Genomic DNA, 21272 nt, shown 5'->3' with positions numbered 1-21272 from the left:
CAGGTGTTTGCAGCTATGTAATATTGCTACTGAAGGTTGATGCATCTGCTATATAATTATTCCAAGTGTCATATACATAATAACATAAGGAGTCTGCAATAGGCCGGTTAGCCTGTTACAGGTGTCTGCATGTTGCACCTATCACGAATTACAGGTGTCTTATTCGTCATTACAAGTGCTATACAGTATAACAGATGTGTTTCCGTACATTATTCCTGGTGTGTGTAGAATATACCGAGGGTTGTTGAACCTGTCACATTACAGGTGTGAAGTTTATTGGAGTATTGAGCATAGAACAGGTTTGTATGTATTCTTACGGTGTTGATATGTATGTGATTGTAGGTAAATGTTTCCTGTGTTACATTGTGATGGGTGTTGTATGTTGTGTGTGTTTGTTTTAGAATACTGTAGGTGTTGTATATGTCCATTTTTTTATTTTGAGTGTGTGTGTATTTTGTCTACATAGTGTATCCGTACATATGTATGTTGTAGGCACGTGTGTGTGTGTGTGTGTAGGTTCATGTATGTGTGTGTATGTGTTAAACTGTTACTGTGTACATCCCGGACTGACTGACCTGGTAGGGCGTGAAGCCGGCGTAGGTCTCTAGTGTGAAGGAGACTCCGCAAGACTCAGTGAGGAAGGCGACAAGGCTGGCATCTCTGGCCTCTACAGCGTAATGCAGCGCCGTCCGTCCACTCTTGCCTTCCTGTAGGTCGCAACAATACACGTTGATAACGATAGTAAAAAAAAAATAACCTTATCATATCTAATGGAAATGATTAATAATGATAGTATAATAATGATTAATAGCAATAATAATAATACGAGTAAAATAATGAATAATATTAATAACAAAAATCAACAGCAACCTAACTAACCAAGCATAGCCTAACCAAATCTAACCAACCAAGCCTAACCAAATCTAACTCACCAAGCCTAACCAAATCTAAGCAACCAAGCCTAACCAAATCTAACCAACCAAGCCTAACCATACTAAACCAAACCACGATGATCAGGTGTAACTGACTATCCTATCAGAGATACAGGGATACAGTAGCCTCTTTTATACATAAAATAACAAGTCTCATTGCACAGTTAAATTTATCATGGCGCCCTAGACATTCACACAGACCAGGCAAACGTTCCAGCAACGACCTTGACGCCTAGGCTACTGGAGTCCAGTTCAACCACAACACAAACTAACCCCTTGTTGTACAGTATATTGCTTGTATTACAGAAGAACCATTCCCTTCACTTGTTGATGTGTGAGGTCTCCCATAGCGAGGACAGTGTTGCTGTTGTAATATAGTGTAAGCAGTCACGAAATTTTGTAAGACATTATATACATTTTAATGAGATACAATGTATATTGGTTAACGTCATTACTGTATGACCACGAAACCTTAACCCTTGCAGTAAGTTGGGTAACATCATGGCAATGACCGCCCCGTTGTCTCCTCTAACTCACTGACGTCACCTAACCTCGGGTTGTGTAGCCTCGGGGTTGTACAAGATGGTGGTGGAGATGGTGAATATTTTTTTTGTGTTAATAATCTATATTCTCTCAACCTTCCGCACACTGCAGTCGCCCGCGAGCGCCAGGTAGCTGTCCAGGAGCCATTGGGTCCGTGTTTGTGTTGGGGCGGAAGTGGGGGGGAAACTTTTCGTTTGTGGTATAGTTTTTACTGCTGTTGCTTATTCGTTTGTTATGTTCGGGTCTAGCAGGTGTAATATTCAATGACTTCTATTTATTACCCCCACGTGGTGGGAGGAGTTTAGCTGTCAGCTGTAGTATTTCATGGAATTGTCTGTTATTACGGTTCTTGGTGACGTGCAAAATTTCTGGTGTCACTAAAAACATTAATGGTTGGTGTATGCGTGTGTGTGTGTGTGTGTGTGTGTGTGCGCAGGAGTCCGTGCACTACAGTACAACACATTGCAATGGGTAGCGACACCAGGCCACTTACCACACCGTAAAACTGAAACAAAGACCACAAATATAGTTAGTTTTTCTTCTCGTTCAACTTGCTTAGTGTCATCATTCCACGCTTGACCAGTAGTTCATTCATTCGTCAGTAGCCTAGTGTGTTTGTTGAGTCTAGTGGGGGGGGTGGTGGGGTCCAATCATCCAGAGTCTTTTCAAAACGGGAAGCAAGCGTAATCAGTGACTTTATTAATGGTCTTTGGTATCGTGTGTGTGTGTGTACCTTCACGTAACACCAACGTACCTTCATCATTATGCCGGCAGCAGTAAATAGCCTCAGCGAACACAGCGACACACACACACACACCCACCTCCCATATTCAGTGCGCATTTCAAAGCTTAACCGGACCCCTCTCCGTACGCCAAATAAAACTAATGAAAAAACATATAGGTATACAAAGTTCTGTGTTGGCACTGGTAGTCTGAAACGTCTTCGTTTCATTTTTTTAAGAAGATTGCAAACATTACCCAACCTTATTGTGCGAAACAACCTTTTTTCACTGTCTCGGGAGGGTTCTTGTGGTTATTCCTTGTGTGTGGGGGGGTTGCTGTCTGGGTTATTATTTTTTTTTTTATAGGAAATATCTACTGTGTATCTTTAAGACTAGGGGATGTGTTTTGGGGTGAGCGGTGTTGAAGGGTTAGGTGTTGGGAAACCCTTGTGGCTGTGATGGCCGTAGAACTTGTTAGTCCTGCTGCTGCTACTACTACTACTGCTGCCTTTCTTCCTTCTACTGCTGCCCCCCCTACTGCTACTGCTCGCTACTACTCCTACTGTTTATCTTCCTTCTACTGTTCTTCCTCCTACTACTACTACTCCTACTGTTTATCTTCCTTCTACTGTTATTGATGCTCCTCCTACTGCTACTGATTCTAGTGTTTGAGCTTTGATTATTGTCTCTGGTTAACCTGAGTTGACCACCGGTCATTTTCTACGTCACTAATCTTTTCTATCGTTCGTTGTTACTCTCCTGCTAGTCCGTGTCCCTACATGACCTCAACTGACCCGACTACTAAACGAAACTCATCCTCGAACGCTGCGGAATCTCACCCAATATTAAACTTCCGGGTCCATACTCGGATTAAGATACGACACTACAGTAGCCGTAAGGTGTCATAATAAACCACACTTCAAGGATATGTGATAACCTCCCAAGTATAGGTCCAGGTCATGACAGGATCCTACAGTCGCCCTCACGGAACAACACCAGCAGTGACAGACGCAACTCTTCAGGCACAACTCTCGTCATATCAGCTGTAAGACTCGACTTAACGCACACCAATACACAGTACTTCGCTCCCAATTTTTTATACGGCGTGTAGCCTAGCGGGGATAAGCCCCAAGGTGTTAGTTAACTTTTTACCACTTGAGCTAATATCATCCTGGTACTGCTTCACTTGAGAGGATTAACCTATCCCGGACATGCCTGGGAGGGGTGTTTGCTTGCATGCCGGGACGGAACGGGAGCAGCTTGTTGTGCAACATTACTGGTAACTAACTGTCTCTGACGAAAACACGGAGCGAATATCCTGTTGTGTATCACTCCAGTTTACCCCGCTTTTTACACGGCGTTGAACCCGAGGGCTTGTGGCCGGGGGGTTTCTGAGGGGACAAACGTTGGCACTCATCCCGGATTCACACCCTCATTGATATCCGATGTAAGTCAGTACAAGTTATGAGTGTATCAACACCAGTGTATCTCTCTAGTACTGTACATCACAAAGACCTCTTGACCTTGTAGGACTTTCACAGGAGAAAACTTTAATGCATATACTGCACTAAGCCAACAACTTTTCAAGGAAGAAGCGTCGACGCACCACCAAGGATCCTACAAAAGTCACGAGAGGACCACAACGATACATCGTCGGGAATCCTACAAGGGCACAACAAACAGTCAGGGATGCTAAAGACCACAACAACCAGCCAGGGATCCTATATAGCAGCTCTCTGACATGTCCCCATTGATCCAACACATGCAAAAGTCCTCCAGGATACTCACTCTGGCGTTGATATCGGCGCCGTACCAAGTAAGATGTTGAAGAATCTCCTTGTGTCCGCCCAGGGCCGCTACGTGTATACATGTCTGACCTGAGAAGAAACAAGAGAAAAGTTATCAGCTGGTCTAATGTAAACAGACATACGCCATCAGCTGTTCAAATAGTAGTAATGTTTCTCCCTCCTTAAGTACAAAACAATTGATAACCTTGACAGACCTACACCTGTATTGTATCTTCTGAATAAAAAATGGAAGTTTTATCAAGTGTTCAATATAATTAACTCTTTCACCGAGTGTCATGCACTTGCCATTTTATTCTGGCTACCACCAGACCATTTTGTTCAGCTTAAGGTAACCTCCCGCTGTGAAGGGTTAACAAAACATAAAATGACAATAGTAACAATTCAACTATCAGCTGTTTACCGTAATTATCAGCTGTTTACCGTAATTATCAGCTGTTTACCGTAATTATCAGCTGTTTACCGTAATTATTAGCTGTTTACCGTAATTATCAGCTGTTTACCGTAATTATTAGCTGTTTACCGTAATTATCAGCTGTTTACCGTAATTATCAGCTGTTTACCGTAATTATCAGCTGTTTACCGTAATTATCAGCTGTTTACCGCAAATTATCATCTGTTTACCGTAATCATCATCTGTTTACCGTAATTATCAGCTGTCTACCGCAAACTATCAGCTGTCCACCGCAAATTATCAACTGTTTACCGTAATCATCAGTTGTTTACCGTAATTATCAGCTGTTTACCTCAAATTATCAGCTGTCCACCGCAAATTATCAGCTGTCTACCGCAAATTAACAGCTGCAAACCATAAAGAATCCCACTTTAGTATAATTGGTAAGGTCAAGTCAAACACTACACCATAAGATAAACAAAAGAAACAACCTCATGACGGAGGAGGTGCTCTCGTCTTATTACACACACACACACACACACACACACACACACACACACACACACACACACAGAGTATTCGGGAATTAAATAAAGAGGAGGTGGATGAAGGAAGGGGGAAGAAAGGTAGAATATGAAGGAAATGAAACGACTACAATATACAAGATGATAAAGTAGTAGAAAGAGGGGGAATGAGCAGATAAAGAGGGAGGAGGTGGAGGGTCATAATCAGCAGTAAAAGTTTCTCACTGCCTTATCAATCATTCCCTCCCTCCTTATTTCCTTCTCTCACTCTCTCCTTCCCTATTCTCCTTCTGTCCCTCCACCCCTCCTTCTTTCCTACCCTCCCTCTCCCCTTATCTTCCTCCTTCTCTTCTCCCCTTTTCTGCTTACTACCCAAATTTCCTTCCCTTTCCTCTCTCCCCCTTTCCTTCTAACTCCCTTTCCCTCCTTTCCTCCATTACGTCACTCCGGGAAAGTACGCATATTCGTCAGGAACCGTAATATACCGTACACTGTAACATGGGACAGGAAGTGTTATGCAACCTGGGGAACGGGAGCAGAGTCATCCTCTCTTGCTTTCTCATACTACACCCAACAAACACAAATTATTATTATTAAAGAAAACGTCAATACGATATACGTTTTCTTTTGATAAATGTTTTTATTGCGATACTTTTTGTCTTTGTTTTAACACTTAGGTCAGAGGAATTCCTTTTCTTTCTGATCCTCCGCGTCGTCCGGGTTCAGTGTGCGTATGCGCGCGCGCAACTACGGGTACGTCGACCAGACCAGAGAGAGAGCGTTCAGTCTGTCAGCTGGCGGGGTTTCCAAGGTTTCTGGAATTACCAACTTCCAGATAACTGACCTACAGAAGTATGGAAGGCGAAGACCCCGCTGGAAATTCCACGCGCGGCGGCTGTGCGTGTGTGTGTGTGTGTGGTGAGAGACAAAGAGAAAAAGTCTTGAAACACCGCAAACAACACACACACACACACACACACACACACACACACACACACACACACACACACTCTCTTAAAACAAAGATTTTGAACACGAGAAACGTATAACAATTGCAGAAAATTTTATCCATATAACAACAAGGAGTATTTTCAAAGCTTTTAAATGCCATCTGCGGGTTAGGTTAAGTCAAGTTAGGTTAGGTCAGTTCTGGTAGGTTATGTTAGGTTAGGTTATGTTATGTCAAGTTTGGTTAGGTCAGGTTAGGTCAAGTCTGGTTAGATCAGGTTAGGTTAGATCAAGTTTGGTTAGGTTGGTCAGTCGGTCTAGCTAACTACACAAAGATGAAAACTGTTCTACAGTATATGAGTGAATCATTGCTCTGGATTAAACCGCTAGAAGGACACGTTTTTATCACTATCATTCATTATTGTCATCCTCATAATCACCATTATCTCCACCTTCATTATCTCCATCATCATTCTGTATCATCAAAGTAAAGGACTTCCTTATATGCGTTCCACAACCTTCCCTCTCAAACACTTATTTGACCACTCACTACCTCATAAGGGACTTCCTGGTTCCCCCTCCCCATCTCCTCTCCTCTCAGCAGTTACTTTGTGTACAAGAACATATATGGTCATGTTCACTGCTTGATGCTGCTGGTGGTGGTAGTGCCAAGTTGAGTGCCAAGTACCAATACAGCTGATTCATGACCCTCACGCTTCACTACCTTGTTTTCAGTATTATAACAGTTCCCTAGTGTGGCTCTTTACTGCTCTGTGAGAGAGTCCAGTTCACGAGATGTGAGTGGTATGGCGTGTACAGTATGCTGCTGTATGAAGAAGGGGGCGGGGTACAGAATGCGGGTGTGAGGGGTGGAGTGTAGGTGTGTGTGTGTGTGTGTGCGGGTTGCCAACCTTGCGAGCCTTCCACGAGGGGTTTTCCTTGATCGCTCTCGCCAGACCCGTGACACACACACACACACACACACACACACACACACACACACCCAAAAATAACACCACACACAAATAAACGACCAAGGAAGGTATTTATCCCAACTCTCTCGTCTGATCTGAGGCTTATAGCTTTGTTTTCTTGTGGTGATGTTGCTACTGCTGTCTCTGATGCTGTTTATGTTGTTGTTATTGTTGTTGTTAATGGTGCAATTGCTGCTGTTACTCCCATCACTGCACTGCTATCCTCTCTCCTCCTCCTCCTTTCGACCCACATACCCTCCCTCACTATATCCTCGCAAGTATGAGATTTCCTCCTACCTTGTGGCCTCCTTTGACCCCTCCTGCTGCGAGGTCACAGTAATGAGGACAGCCGATGGGATGAGGGTAGAGGAGGGCACTAATAAGGGTGGGTGGAAGAGGAGGAGGAAGAGGGTGGAGGAGAATGACACTAGCAGGTCATGTGCTCTCTTGGCCGTCATTCAGTGACGTAACAACTCGGCCCCCTCCAAGCCCCTTCCCTCCTCCCTTTCCATGCCCATAAGGCCACACCAAGACACTCTCCACCCTGACACTACAACGGTTCACAAGATACATCTACTTCCCGTCGCTAGAGATTACAGACTTCCTCTAGTTACGGTACAGTCACGAGAGTAATTTCACCGCCATATTTGTTCGTCGCGTTAAGTGCAGTATTGACTCGATTAAGAGGTCATATAAGGGGTTCAAACGTGTCACGGTGCAGTTATGAAGGCTAATGTCGCAAGAGATGCTATTAGTGTGAGTATCTACAAAAATTTACATTTTTAGGGCTAGGTCGGGTTAGGTTAGGTTAGGTTAGGGACTTACCTTAAAGATTCCTAGTTTAGCAAGACACATTAGTTATTTTATGTTTCCAAAGTAGGCGCCCTAGTACGGTAACTTCTCCTGTAATACATAACACCGTATAATGCCACACCTGACCAGATGATCTCACAACAGCTCCCCAACAGAAAAGATGAACTTAACATACGTGACTTTGAGAATGTGGGGGACAGGCCAACAATCTTTATCTCAAGGTCCATCAGTATCTTATCTCTCACTCACTCTCTGTATATAATCATAGGATGTTTAGTTACCAGGGCATATGTTTAAGTTTTGTCGCATCATGAAGTGTTCAGTCACATACGGATTAATGGATGTTCGTGACAGCCCATTGTTTGTAACGATTATATTGGTTAAATGAAATCATTAACATCATTTCGTTGTTTATTATTATTATTATTATTATTATTATTATTATTATTATTATTATTATTATTATTATTATTATTATTATTATTATTGTTATTACGTAGGTTCGCTCGAGATCTTCCAAACACTGAATCTAATGTCCTCAGGATAGCTTTCTTCTCCTTCACCACCAACACACGATGGTGGTAGGTGAGTGTCACGACGGTGGTAGGTGAGTGTCACGATGGTGGTAGGTGAGTGTCACGATGGTGGTAGGTGAGTGTCACGATGGTGGTAGGTGAGTGTCACGACGGTGGTAGGTGAGGTCACGACGGTGGTAGGTGAGTGTCACGACGGTGGTAGGTGAGTGTCACGACGGTAGGTGAGTGTCACGACGGTGGAGGTGAGTGTCACGACGGTGGTAGGTGAGTGTCGACGGTGGTAGGTGAGTGTCACGACGGTGGTAGGTGAGTGTCACGATGGTGGTAGGTGAGTGTCACGACGGTGGTAGGTGAGTGTCACGACGGTGGTAGGTGAGTGTCACGACGGTGGTAGGTGAGTGTCACGATGGTGGTAGGTAAGTGTCACGATGGTGGTAGGTGGGTGTTACGATGGTGGTAGGTGAGTGTGACGGTGGTGGTAGATAAGTAACGGTGCAGAGGTGATAGAACATAATGGTGCCATGAGTGCACCAAGTTTATGGACAAGTGTAGTAGGTTTCAATGACTCCACTTCTTCCCTTTAAAGACCCCCAAGACATCATGTTCGAGTGCGATATTGAAACTCTCTCTCTCTCTTTTTTCTCTTCTTTTCTCTCTCTCTCACACCCACACCATAATAATTAAGTGCCATGAGGTGGGGAGGGAGAGGGAGGAAAATAACCTCATTTCTCGAAATATCAGATAAGAGAGCGAGATGTGTTAAATTTGGACCGAGGAAGTACTTGCTCGAGTATTTTCGTATTACAGTTGGTTGAGGAGGAGAGAGCCTAGAGCCATCAGTTCCCCCCTTCACCAATCCTCCACCATACACAAATACATTTTGGTGCCAGTTCTATCTCGTCTCATCCTTACCTGGATGTTTATGGTCCCCAATACCCCCCATCAGTTTATAAGAGTGTGTGCTATGGTTAAAAGGGATTCCCTTGACCAAATATATCGCTATGTACTGTACTTGTATCGTACCCCATTAACATAATTTGTTCATTTATTATAGGAAGACTTGACGAGGAAGATTATTAATTGGTCATTGTTTTGTTTTTAACTTTCTTTCTTTGATCTTTCTCTTTCTGCCTTTAGATGGTCAGGAGTGTTGTAGGTAGAGGGAATGATGAGGTGTGTGTGTGTGTGAAACGGGCACACGGCACCACCCTTCTCCCCCCACCCCGTCCGCCCTCCCCTCGTCCACCTACCCCTCCCCCACCAGGTATGTATTACACTCGAGATAACAACCATGACAGGCGGTGCGGGCTTGTGGCAGGTAATTCTGGCGGGGCGTGGGCATGACTCAGGGGGGGGGGGGCAGGGCGCTTAGCTGTGGTGCCTAGCCTTATTTAGTGGGGGCTAAGGGCAGGAGAGGGCCTGCCAGGCCACATTAGGAGCGCCCCGGGCCTATGTCCATTCCCCGCAGGCCCTGCATGGGCGTCCCTAGTATGCTGGGATTCCCACATCGCCCCCACGCCTTTCCTTCCCAACAACACTACCCCAGGCCTTCCTCCCCCCCCACCACTACTACTACTACCCCAGGCCTTTCTATACCCCACCCTCCCCTCTACAGGCCTTCCTCACCTCCTACCTCCCCACCCCCAGGCCTTCCTCACCTCATACCCCACACCCTCCCACTACTACTACCCCAGGCCTTCCTCCTCCTTCCCCTCCCCACTACTACTACCCCAGGCCTTCCCTCCTCATACCCCACACCTCCCACTACTACACCCCAGGCCTTCCTCCTCATACCCCACCTCCCTACTACTACCCCAGGCCTTCCTCTCCCTCCCCACCACTACTACTACTACTATTCTTACTATTAATTCTACTATTAATACTGCGATTACTACTACTATCTCTGCTTACTGACCTTCTTCACCCCACACCGTCCCCTCCTCACAAATACCTCGGACTGTATAACCTCTCCCCTACATAGTACTTCCCGACCAATTAAAAGTCATTACTCCCTACACATGAACACACACCTGCCCTCCCTCACCTCACCCCCTCCTCTATGCCTACATGATCTCTCTCACACCCACGACCCATCAACAGTCTATCGTGCACACACACACACACACACACACACACACACACACGCGCGCGCGCGCTTCACATTACTGCACACCCCTAAATCTTCAGTGTCCAGCTATTTGGGAGGCAGAGGTGATTTCCAGGTGTGGAAGTGAGATGGTGAGGACATGAGGAGGACAACATCTTCCTCCCAGGAGGAGGACAACATCTTCCTCCCAGGAGGAGGACAACATCTTCCTCCCAGGAGGAGGACAACATCTTCCTCCCAGGAGGAGGACAACATCTTCCTCCCAGGAGGAGGACAACATCTTCCTCCCAGGAGGAGGACAACATCTTCCTCCCAGGAGGAGGACAACATCTTCCTCCCAGGAGGAGGACAACATCTTCCTCCCAGGAGGAGGACAACATATTCCTCCCAGGAGGAGGACAACATATTCCTCCCAGGAGGAGGACAACATCTTCCTCCCAGGAGGAGGACAACATATTCCTCCCAGGAGGAGGACAACATATTCCTCCCAGGAGGAGGACAACATCTTCCTCCCAGGAGGAGGACAACATCTTCCTCCCAGGAGGAGGACAACATATTCCTCCCAGGAGGAGGACAACATCTTCCTCCCAGGAGGAGGACAACATATTCCTCCCAGGAGGGGGACAACATCTTCCTCCCAGGAGGAGGACAACATCTTCCTCCCAGGAGGAGGACAACATATTCCTCCCAGGAGGACAATGAAGAATAATATAAAAACATACCTCAGGAAAACATGATACGAGGAGATAACGACTACGGGGAAACCGTGCGACAAGTGCCTCAGTGTAGAGATAAGGAGAGAGAGAGAGAGAGAGTATATTGTGTAGGTAGAGAATGGATTAGAGGGCTTTTAGGGGAAGGGGGAAGAAGGGAGGGTTATTTCAGGTGGGGGAGGAGGGAGAGCACTAGGAGCCACTGGAAGAAGTCTTAAGTGGGAGATATCTCAAGGGGGAGAGGTCTTCAAGGATGACATTAAGTGGCAAGTCTTCCGGGCTTTTCTCTGAGTTAAGTGAGTTTCTGTATAGTTATATTATTATTATTATTACATGGTTATCGTATTGCTCTCTCGTGTATTTTGACTTTAATTAATAGGTGAGGGGATAGGAGTGGGGAAAGGGGTAGTTGATGGGGTGAAGGAGGGGGTGGGGAGGGGGTCGTCCAGTGATAACACCAAAACACCCTGGGGAAGTCCCTCACGGTGACGTAAGAGGGAGGCGGTGGTCTCGCAGGGTACAGATGTGTGCTCACTCGCTCCTGCCTTATAAACAGCGAACACTATTGCAGGCATTAAGGCGAACTTTCAAGAGTCTGGTACATCTCTTGGGGGTGAAGGGAAAAGCCAGGCCAGGCATTCCTAAGTGTAAAACCATTGCCTGACCCTTAGTTAAGTGGGGAGAGAAGTTAAACGAAGAAATGTTTGAGCACAAAGGGAGGATGTGTAATAAACTCCTTTAACAACCAGATGTACGATAACACAGAGGAAGGTGCCCGTGTAATAGCTATAATGACAAAATTTTCAGTTTAGTGATGTTATGGAAGCTCTGATTATCGAATTACAATAAAAATAACTACCTTTAAATGAGTAATGAGTTGGTTATAGTAACAGTAGCCTGGGTGGGATACGCTTTACCAAGGTTAGCTTGACAACACACGTACTCCGCGTGCTAACACTGTTACGACAGTTTTGCGTGACTGTACGACTGCTGGCTACCCCTACGACGCTTACGCAATACCTTCGCGTTATAATGGACGTCTGACATAGAGTGAAAATCTCTGAGAGGTACTCACCACGCACACACACACACACAGAAGGAAGACGTGGGCGTGGTGATGGGTAGTGACCTTTGTTTCTCGTTACCTAGCTGATGGGAAATACTGGCGAGGGAGATTATGCCCTTCCCACTGACGCTGACACATACGCACACAGTGGCACGTACACATATATACACACTGGAACGTTAACATGAACTGACAGTACACACACACACACACACACACACACATTCTGGCACTTACATTCAGGGTCGAACACTGACTTTGAGTGTGTGTGTGTGTGTGTGTGTGTGTGTGTGTGTGTGTGTGTGTGTGTGTGTGTGTGTGTGTGTGTAATGCCACTGGGAAAACACAAGATCTCTATGATAAACCCGAGGCCTTGATTACACGAGCACGAGGGTGTGGGTGTACGTGAGTGTGGGTACGTGTACGTGGGTGTTGTAGTGACAGGAACAGACTGGTAGATACAGAAATAAATTAGTAGACAGGTAGATGTAGAACTAGACGGATGACATGGAAATAGACTGGTAGAACACAAGTAGAAATGTAGTCTGGGAGGACAGGGGGATAAGGGAAAGGGGTGGAAAGGCCAGGGGAGGGGGAGAGACAGAGGGAAGGGAAAGGGGTGGGGGGACAAGGGAGGGGAAGGATAGGAAGATGGAGAGGCATGGAGGGGGGGGGAGGTACAGAGGTGAAAGGTGAAATCAGGTAAGTCAATCGTCAGTAATCAGGGGCAGCCGCGGGACTTCCCAGCCACCACTCTGTTTATCTAAACCTGGATGAACCTTGTCAGTATTACCCCCTCCCACCCCTTCCTCCTTACCTCTACCTCCCTTCCCTTTGATTCCACATAACGGACACTCTCCCTCCCTTCCTTCCCTTTCTCCCACGATTCAACAAAACACACATGCAATTGATTTAAACAGGTCGTTTATGATTGGACTAGTATGTTGTGTGTGTGTGTGTGTGTGTGTGTGTGTGTGTGTGTTCACTTAAGAGGTCAGCGGCTCAGGTTATACGGCTGATCTCAAGCACACTTTGCATTTTCCTTCCTTAATTATATAATAGATTTATATAATTAATTCATCCCATACTAGTAAAATAATAAGCCGGTTCACTTTTAACATATCACTTTATTTGGTTATTTTCGTTTTTCTTCGTAAACAGAGATGGAATTTATAATGTGTATTCTACCGCGTCTGAGTGTGTCGCCTTGTCCATACAGTTTTCTTGGACTGAATTGTTGTGTGATTTGTACTATTCTGTTGTAACGCCCTGTTGTACCGTCGAGTTTTCCCGTTCCGCTATACCGTTCAGTTGTAGTGTTCCATTTTGACGATCCTCCATCCGTCGTCCTGCAGTGCTAGACGACCTTCTGCGGCCTCTGTCTCTGTCTTAAAGCTGCCGTGTCCATACAGGCGAGTGAGTACAGCTGCACTAGAGCCATCGATCCACACACCACCTACCTACCATGTCTCCCACCAGCCAGCCTGTCTCTCTCCCACCAGCCTGTCTGTCTCTCTCCTACCAGCCTGTCTGTCTCTCTCCCACCAGCCTGTCTGGCTCTCTCCCACCAGCCTGTCTGTCTCTCTCCTACCAGCCAGCCTGGCTCTCTCCTACCAGCCTGTCTGTCTCTCTCCCACCAGCCTGTCTGTCTCTCCCACCAGGCCTGTCTGTCTCTCTCCCACCAGCCTGTCTGTCTCTCTCTCTCCCCACCAGCCAGCCTGTCTGTCTCTCCAGCGCCAGCCTGTCTCTCTCCTACCAGCCTGTCTGTCTCTCTCCCACCAGCCTGTCTGTCTCTCTCTGCCTGTCCCTTCTCTCCCAGCCAGCCTGTCTCTCTCCTCCCAGCCTTCTGTCTCTCTCCCACCAGCCTGTCTGTCTCTCCTCCCCCAGCCTGTCTGTCTCTCTCTCCCAGCCTGCTCACTCTCTCCTACCAGTTCTGTCTCTCCACCCAGCCCCCTGTCTGCCTACCAGCCTGTCTGTCTCTCTCCACCAGCCTGTCTGTCTCTCTCTCCCCAGCCAGCCTGTCTCTCTCCCACCAGCCTGTCTGTCTCTCTCCTCCCCACCAGCCTGTCTGTCTCTCTCTCCTACCAGCCTGTCTGTCTCTCCCTACCACCAGCCCAGTCTCTTCTCCCACCAGCCTCTGCCTCTCTCTACCAGCCTGTCTGTCTCTCTCCTACCAGCCTGTCTGTCTTCTCTCCCACCAGCCAGCCTGTCTGTCTCTCTCTCCCCTGCCTGTCTCCTCTCTCCCCACCAGCCTGCCTCTTTCTCCCACCTGTCTCCCTCTCCTACTCACCACCAGCCTGTCTCTCTCCCACCAGCCTGTCTGTCTCTCCCACCAGCCAGTCTTCTGTCTCTCTCCCACCAGCCTGTCTGTCTCTTTCTCCCACCAGCCTGTCTGTCTCTCTCCTCCCAGCCTGTCTCTCTCTCCTTGTCTCTGTCCTCTCTCTCCCCACCAGCCAGCCTGTCTCTCTCTCTACCAGCCTGTCTGTCTCTCTCCTACCCCTCCCAGCCTGTCTGTCTCTCTCTCCTACCAGCCTGTCTGTCTCTCTCCCAGCCAGCCTGTCTGCCAGCCTGTCTCTCTCCCACCAGCCTGTCTGTCTCTTCCTGTTGTCTCTCTCCAGCCAGCCACCAGCCTGTCTCTCTCCCACCAGCCTGTCTCTCTCTCTCTCCCCACCAGCCTGTCTGTCTCTCTTCTCCCACCAGCCAGTCTGTCTCTCCCCCACCAGCCTGTCTGTCTCTCTCCCACCACAGTCTGTCTCTCTCTCAGCCTGTCCAGCCTGTCTGTCTCTCTCCTACCAGCCAGTCTGTCTCTCTCCCCCAGCCTGTCCAGCCTGTCTCTCTCCCACCAGCCAGCCTGTCTCTCTCCCACCAGCCTGCCTGTCTCTCTCCTACCAGCCTGCTCTGTCTCTCTCCTAGCCAGCCTGTCACGGCTTCTCTCCCACCCCAGCCAGCCTGTCTCTCTCCTACCAGCCTGCCTGTCTCTCTCCCTACCAGCCTGCCTGTCTCTCCTCCTAGCCAGCCTGTCTCTCCCACCAGCCAGCCTGTCTCTCTCCCACCTGTCTGTCTCTCTCCCACCCAGCCTGTCTCTTCTACCAGCCTGCCTGTCTCTCTCCCTACCAGCCAGCCTGTCTCTCTCCCACCAGCCAGCCTGTCCTGTCTCTCTCCTACCAGCCAGCTCTGTCTCCTCCTGGCCTGTCTCTCTCCACCAGCCAGCCTGTCTCTCTCTCTCTCTCCTACCAGCCAGCCTGTCTCTCTCCTCCCCCACTGCTCTGTCTCTACCAGCCTGCCTGTCTCTCCTAACAGCCTGCCTCTCTCTCCTACCAGCCTGCCTGTCTCTCCCACCAGCCTGCCTCTCTCTCCTCCAGCCAGCCTGTCTCCCACCAGCCAGCCTCTCCCACCAGCCTGCCTGTCTCTCTCCTCTGCCTGTCTGTCTCTCTCCTACCAGCCTGTCTGTCTCTCTCCCACCAGCCTGTCTGTCTCTCTCTACCAGCCAGCCTGTCTCTCCTACCAGCCTGTCTGTCTCTCTCTCTACCAGCCTGTCTGTCTCTCTCCCACCAGCCTGTCTGGCTCTCTCCCACCAGCCTGTCTGTCTCTCTCCTACCCAGCCTGTCTGTCTCTCTCCTACCAGCCTGTCTGGCTCTCTCCTACCAGCCTGTCTGTCTCTCTCCCACCAGCCTGTCTGTCTCTCTCCTACCAGCCAGCCTGGCTCTCTCCTACCAGCCTGTCTGTCTCTCTCCCACCAGCCTGTCTGGCTCTCTCCTACCAGCCTGTCTGGCTCTCTCCCACCAGCCAGTCTGACTCTCTCCGAGTGTTCCAGTAGTGGCTCGAGGAAGACTTGCTCACACCGTACCTACAAATCGAGACCTGGTCCAATGGAGAGTGTGTGTGTGTGTGTGTGTGTGTGTGTGTGTGTGTGTGTGTGTGCGTGTGTCCCTTCTTGACATGATGATGACAAAGGTGAGACGATGACGACGACTATCATCCCGACCACCACCACCCGATAACAGACACAATGAGAATGATATCACTACGGGTGTCAACTCATTACGACAGGCTTGGTGACCTTACTGTCTTGACCACCCTGGAAAGCGTCATCAGATATAAGAAGTCAACAGAAAGTGGATACATACAGTATATATTATTTTACGGTTTGTGGTGAAATATATTGATGGAATATATTCTAGTAAAGATGTGGTGAAAAACATTTATTCTCGTCTACTTTCTCCAATAAATTTATCTTGTTTTCATAGTTTTAATATCTTAAGTTCATAGTCATGGAGGTCCACTGAACACTTGATCCCGACGACTCCAGTGAAAGATATTCATGGAAAATATAATCCTGTTTACTATATAGAGACATTAATTCCTGTAGTGCCACATGGGCCCCTGGGGGGACCATAAGTACCTCTCTCCTGAACCCTGGTGGTGGTCAGCAGAGACCATGAGTACCTCTCTCCTGAACCCTGGGAGTGGCCAGCAGGGACCATGAGTACCTCTCTCCTGAACCCTGGGAGTGGCCAGCAGGGACCATGAGTACGTCTCCTGGACCCTGGTGGTGGCCGGCAGGTCCTACGAGTACCTCTCCTGGACCCTGGTGGTGGCCGGCAGGTCATACGAGTACATCTCCTGGACCCTGGCTATGGCCGGCAGGTCCTACGAGTACCTCTCCTGGACCCTGGCTGTGGCCGGCAGGTCGCAGGAGTACATCTCCTGGACCCTGGTGGTGGCCGGAGGGGACAGTGGGTGCCGGGGTTGGCATCAGTAACAGCTGACTCGTGGTGATGGTAGGTTTGGCACCTCGTCCACGACCTAAAGCGGACGGATGGACGACCTCGCCTCCCCGGCCAACGTTGCCACGTTTTCGTACCCAGCGAGGTGGAGGAGCACCAAAAACGTAAATAAATCGTCGTTCATATACTTTCCAGTAACTAAGGCTCTTTGTAACCCGAGGGAAGATAAGAATTGTCCCAATTGTTACCCCGCCGTGGCCTGGTGTACCGGAACCCGGGATTACTCGTTCATGAGGGAGGTTTGGCGCCGTCACCGATGGTGTTTTAACGTCGGTCGTCTTGAAATTAGGATTGAAGGTCATTTCTCCCTGACTTTTTATTCTTTTCTCATTAATTTCGTTCTTAAAAGACATAACTGCTGGTAATATATATAGTACAGGTACTATACATTATATCGTAAAAAGTTCATGTTGGTGCATACAAGTACAAAGATCAGGTACTTAAACAACAATTACAAAGGTTAGGTACAAGTATATGTACAGGCAAGTAAAATTTAACGTACAGGATAAAATAGTTAAGTTCATCTTGAGGGGAGGAACTGCTTTCCTACCTGTTCCCCCTCATCCCCCACACCTTCCACTGTTCCCCTCACCCCCCACACCTTCCACTGTTCCCCTCACCCCCCACACCTTCCACTGTTCCCCTCACACCACCTTCCCTGCCCTCACCCCACCTTCTCCCTCTCCCCACTGTTCCTTCCTGTTCCCTCACCCCCCACCTGTTCCCTCACCCACCACATTACTGTTCCCCTCCCCCTTCCTATTTCCCTCATCCCCACCTTCCTGTTCCTCTTACAACCACTGTTCCCCCTCCCCACCTGCCTGTTCCCCTCACCCCCCTTCCTGTTCCCTCACCACCCCACCCCCACTGTTCCCCTCACCCCCCTTCCTGTTCCTCATCCCTTCCTGTCCCTCCCCCCACACCTTCCCTGTTCCCCTCCCCACCTTCCTGTTCCCTCCACACTGTTCCTCACCCACCACACCTTCCTGTTCCCCTCACCCTACCTTCCACTGTTCCCTCTTACCTTCACATTTCCCTCACCCACCACCTTCCACTGTTCCCCTCACCCCCACCTTCCACTGTTCCCCTCCCACCACCACACCTTCCACTGTTCCCTCCCACCCCACCCACACCTTCCCACTGTTCCTCACCCTTCCTGTTCCCTCACCCCACCACCTGTTCCCTCCCCCCACACCTTCCCACTGTTCCCTCACCCCCCTTCCTCAGCTCCCTCCCCCCACACCTTCCCGCAACTTCCCTCCTTCCCTTCCTGTTCCCCTCCACCCCCCCTTCCTGTTCCCTCACCCCACCACCTTCCACTGTTTCCCTCCCCACCACACCTTCCTGTTCCCCACCTTCCTGTTCCCTCTTACCACCTTCTGTTCCCCTCTACCCCCACCTTCCTGTTCCCCTCACCCCCCCCTTCCTGTTCCCTCTTTACCCTGTTCCCCTCTTACCACACCTTCCTGTCCCTCCCCACCTTCCTGTTCCCCTCATCCCCCGCAACCCTGTTCCCTACACCACCTTCCCTGTTCCCCTCACCCACCACACCTTCCACTGTTCCCCTCACCCACCACACCTTCCACTGTTCCCCTCACCCACCACACCTTCCACTGTTCCCCTCACCTCCCACACCTTCCACTGTTCCCCTCACCCCCCACACCTTCCACTGTTCCCCTCACTCTCATCACCACGTGTCAGAACATACCGACAGTATCGTATGACACACACACGAAATAATAATAATTTCTTTACGAGTATAAATACAGTACTGGGGCAGAGGTATGGGTAGTGCCTGTCAGCTGGCATTCGTCCCGGGCAATTGGCCAACAGGTGGCTCTGGCATGACCCTCAACCATGTGACCCTCCACCAGGGGCGTGCCAGCCAGCAAGGTAGGAACACTCCAGCCGGTGTAAGACATAACTTGGAAGCCTTGAAGAATATGTAACTTTTAGGCTTCAAACCCTATTATATAACCACGACTTAGAACCCAATTAAGACTTAACAACCCAGTTAATGCTAACTTAACCTTACCTAACCAAACCTTGTCTTGACTAACCTTTCTCAGTGATCTCTCTCTCAGGTGTAGCCCCCATGTTACACCTGTATAACTCATGTATCCTTCACACACACACACACACACACACACACACACACGTCACCTACAATCCTCCTGACCCACTTGAACAGGTTTATCCACGATCTTGACATTGGGTTAGTTAGACCATCATAATCACCTTGACCTGTGTACAACCAGACCGTGACCAGCTGCACCAGAAACAACCTCTTTGGCTTCACACACACACACACACACACACACACACACACGTCACCTACAATCCTCCTGACCCACTTGAACAGGTTTATCCACGATCTTGACATTGGGTTAGTTAGACCATCATAATCACCTTGACCTGTGTACAACCAGACCGTGACCAGCTGCACCAGAAACAACCCCTCACCCCCAAAACACACACACACACGTCTGCAATCCTCCTGACACTTGAACAGGTTTATCACGATCTTGACATTGGGTTAGTTAGACCATCATAATCACCTTGACTAATGTACAGCAGACCGTGATGGGTTAGTTAGACCATCATAATCACCTTGACCTGTGTACAACCAGACCGTGACCAGCTGCACCAGAAACAACCCCTCACCCCCAAAACACACACACACACACACACACACACACACACACACGAATATAGACGGAAAACGAAAAATAATGAGTGAAGTTATGTAAATATATAATTAGAGAGAGAGAGAGAGAGAGAGAGAGAGAGAGAGAGAGAGAGAGAGAGAGAGAGAGAGACGATTCACTCGTTTATTCTAGCCAGTTCATTAAATAAGACGATCTTCACTTTCTCTTAGGTTATTTTTATCTTTATCAACCTGTTAACATATTCATTCAAGGTAGATAATGGTTCTCTATCGCTCTGAGGTCGAGGATAGAGTACATAGGTCTCCGAGTGATAGGGGTTGAGTGTAAATGGGACTGACCAGTATGGGCCAATAGAACCGCTGCAGTTTCCTCCATTCTTATGTTCTTAAGGCATAGTGGTGGTGGTGGGTACGAAGGTAGCAATGGTGACGACGATGGTAGTGGCGTGGGGATTCCCAGGACAGTCCATGAGTTACAGCACTGACTAGAATGCTCATGTAAACAACCTTGCACTAACCACCACCACCACCACAACTACTACTACTATTTCCACCACCACCATTACCATTACTTTAACCACCACCACCACCACCACCACCACAACTACTACTACTACTATTTCCACCACCACCATTACCATTACTTTAACCACCACCACCACCACCACCACCACAACTACTACTACTATTTCCACCACCACCATTACCATTACTTTAACCACCACCATTACCACTACTTTAACCACCACCATTACCACTACTTTAACCACCACTACTTCTATCACCATCAATTTACTGCTTCTACTACTACTTTATCACTACTACTAGTACAGTACTACTAACACTACCTAATGTTACTACCACTACTGCCCCCTGTCCTACCATCTTCACGAAGAAGTCGAGGAGACAGAAGAGAGAAGAGAAGGAGGAGGTAGAGAATACGAAGAGGAAGAAGGAAGAACTGTGACCATGAATACAGACAAAGTACTCAATGTCAAATAACACTATATGAACAGTTTCTCCAAGGTTGAAGAAAGTGCTATACAACGAGGAGGAGGAGGAAGGGGGGAGGAAAGTGCTATACAACGAGGAGGAGGAGGAGGAAGGGGGGGGAGAGGAGGAAGAAGAAGGAAGCTAGGAAAACAAGATGAAGAGGAGCTGGAGGAATATTTGGGAATAACAGATGATAAATGAGGAGATGACAGTACTAAAACTTTACCAATCCATCTATTCACCCACTCATCCGCCAAACCCACTATCCCATCCATGCATCCACATCAACCCTCCCATCCACCACCAGAGAAGCGAGCGAGATAGCCATCCAGGAAGAGGTGGATTGGAGGAGGAGGAGGAGCCAGACGGGAAGTGAGAGTGAGGTGAGGATGTAGTGTGACCAGCCTGACCAACACCTTCAGGAGGACACACACACACACACACACACACACACACACACACACACACACACACACACACACACACACACACACACACACACACACACACACACACACACACACACACACACCAGCAGAAGAAAAAATGCAGCAATATTAGATGATGATGATAAGTCGAAGAACGAAAAAAAAATCAAGAAGGGGAGGAAGAGAAGGACAAGGAAGAGGGGGAGAGAAAGAAAGAAGGAAGGAAAGAAAGCACAGAAAGAGGACAGAGTAGGTGGAAGGAAGAGGAGAGATAAGAGGACAGGGAAAGGGAGAGGAAAGAAGGGAGAGAGGGACGAAG

The 21272-nt window shown here is 48.4% G+C and overlaps 1 protein-coding gene across 1 annotated transcript in view; it reads right to left on the bottom strand.

Annotated features, from left to right (window-relative positions):
- Positions 1-21272, bottom strand: part of LOC121873160 (NF-kappa-B inhibitor alpha-like) — a 51753-nt gene that overhangs the window by 9800 nt on the left and 20681 nt on the right. Inside the window, exons 4-5 of the mRNA XM_042376486.1 lie at positions 3986-4074; positions 576-707 (exon numbers count right to left, since the gene is read on the bottom strand). Coding sequence (XP_042232420.1) covers positions 576-707; positions 3986-4074 — 221 coding nt within the window. The remainder of the gene's footprint in view (positions 1-575; positions 708-3985; positions 4075-21272) is intronic.

This window comes from Homarus americanus, unplaced genomic scaffold, assembly GCF_018991925.1.
Source record: "Homarus americanus isolate GMGI-L3 unplaced genomic scaffold, GMGI_Hamer_2.0 scaffold32929, whole genome shotgun sequence".
Classification (NCBI taxonomy): Eukaryota; Metazoa; Arthropoda; class Malacostraca; order Decapoda; family Nephropidae; genus Homarus; species Homarus americanus.
The sequence above is the reverse complement of the archived record's forward strand: the minus strand, read 5'-3'. Positions and strand labels throughout refer to the sequence as shown.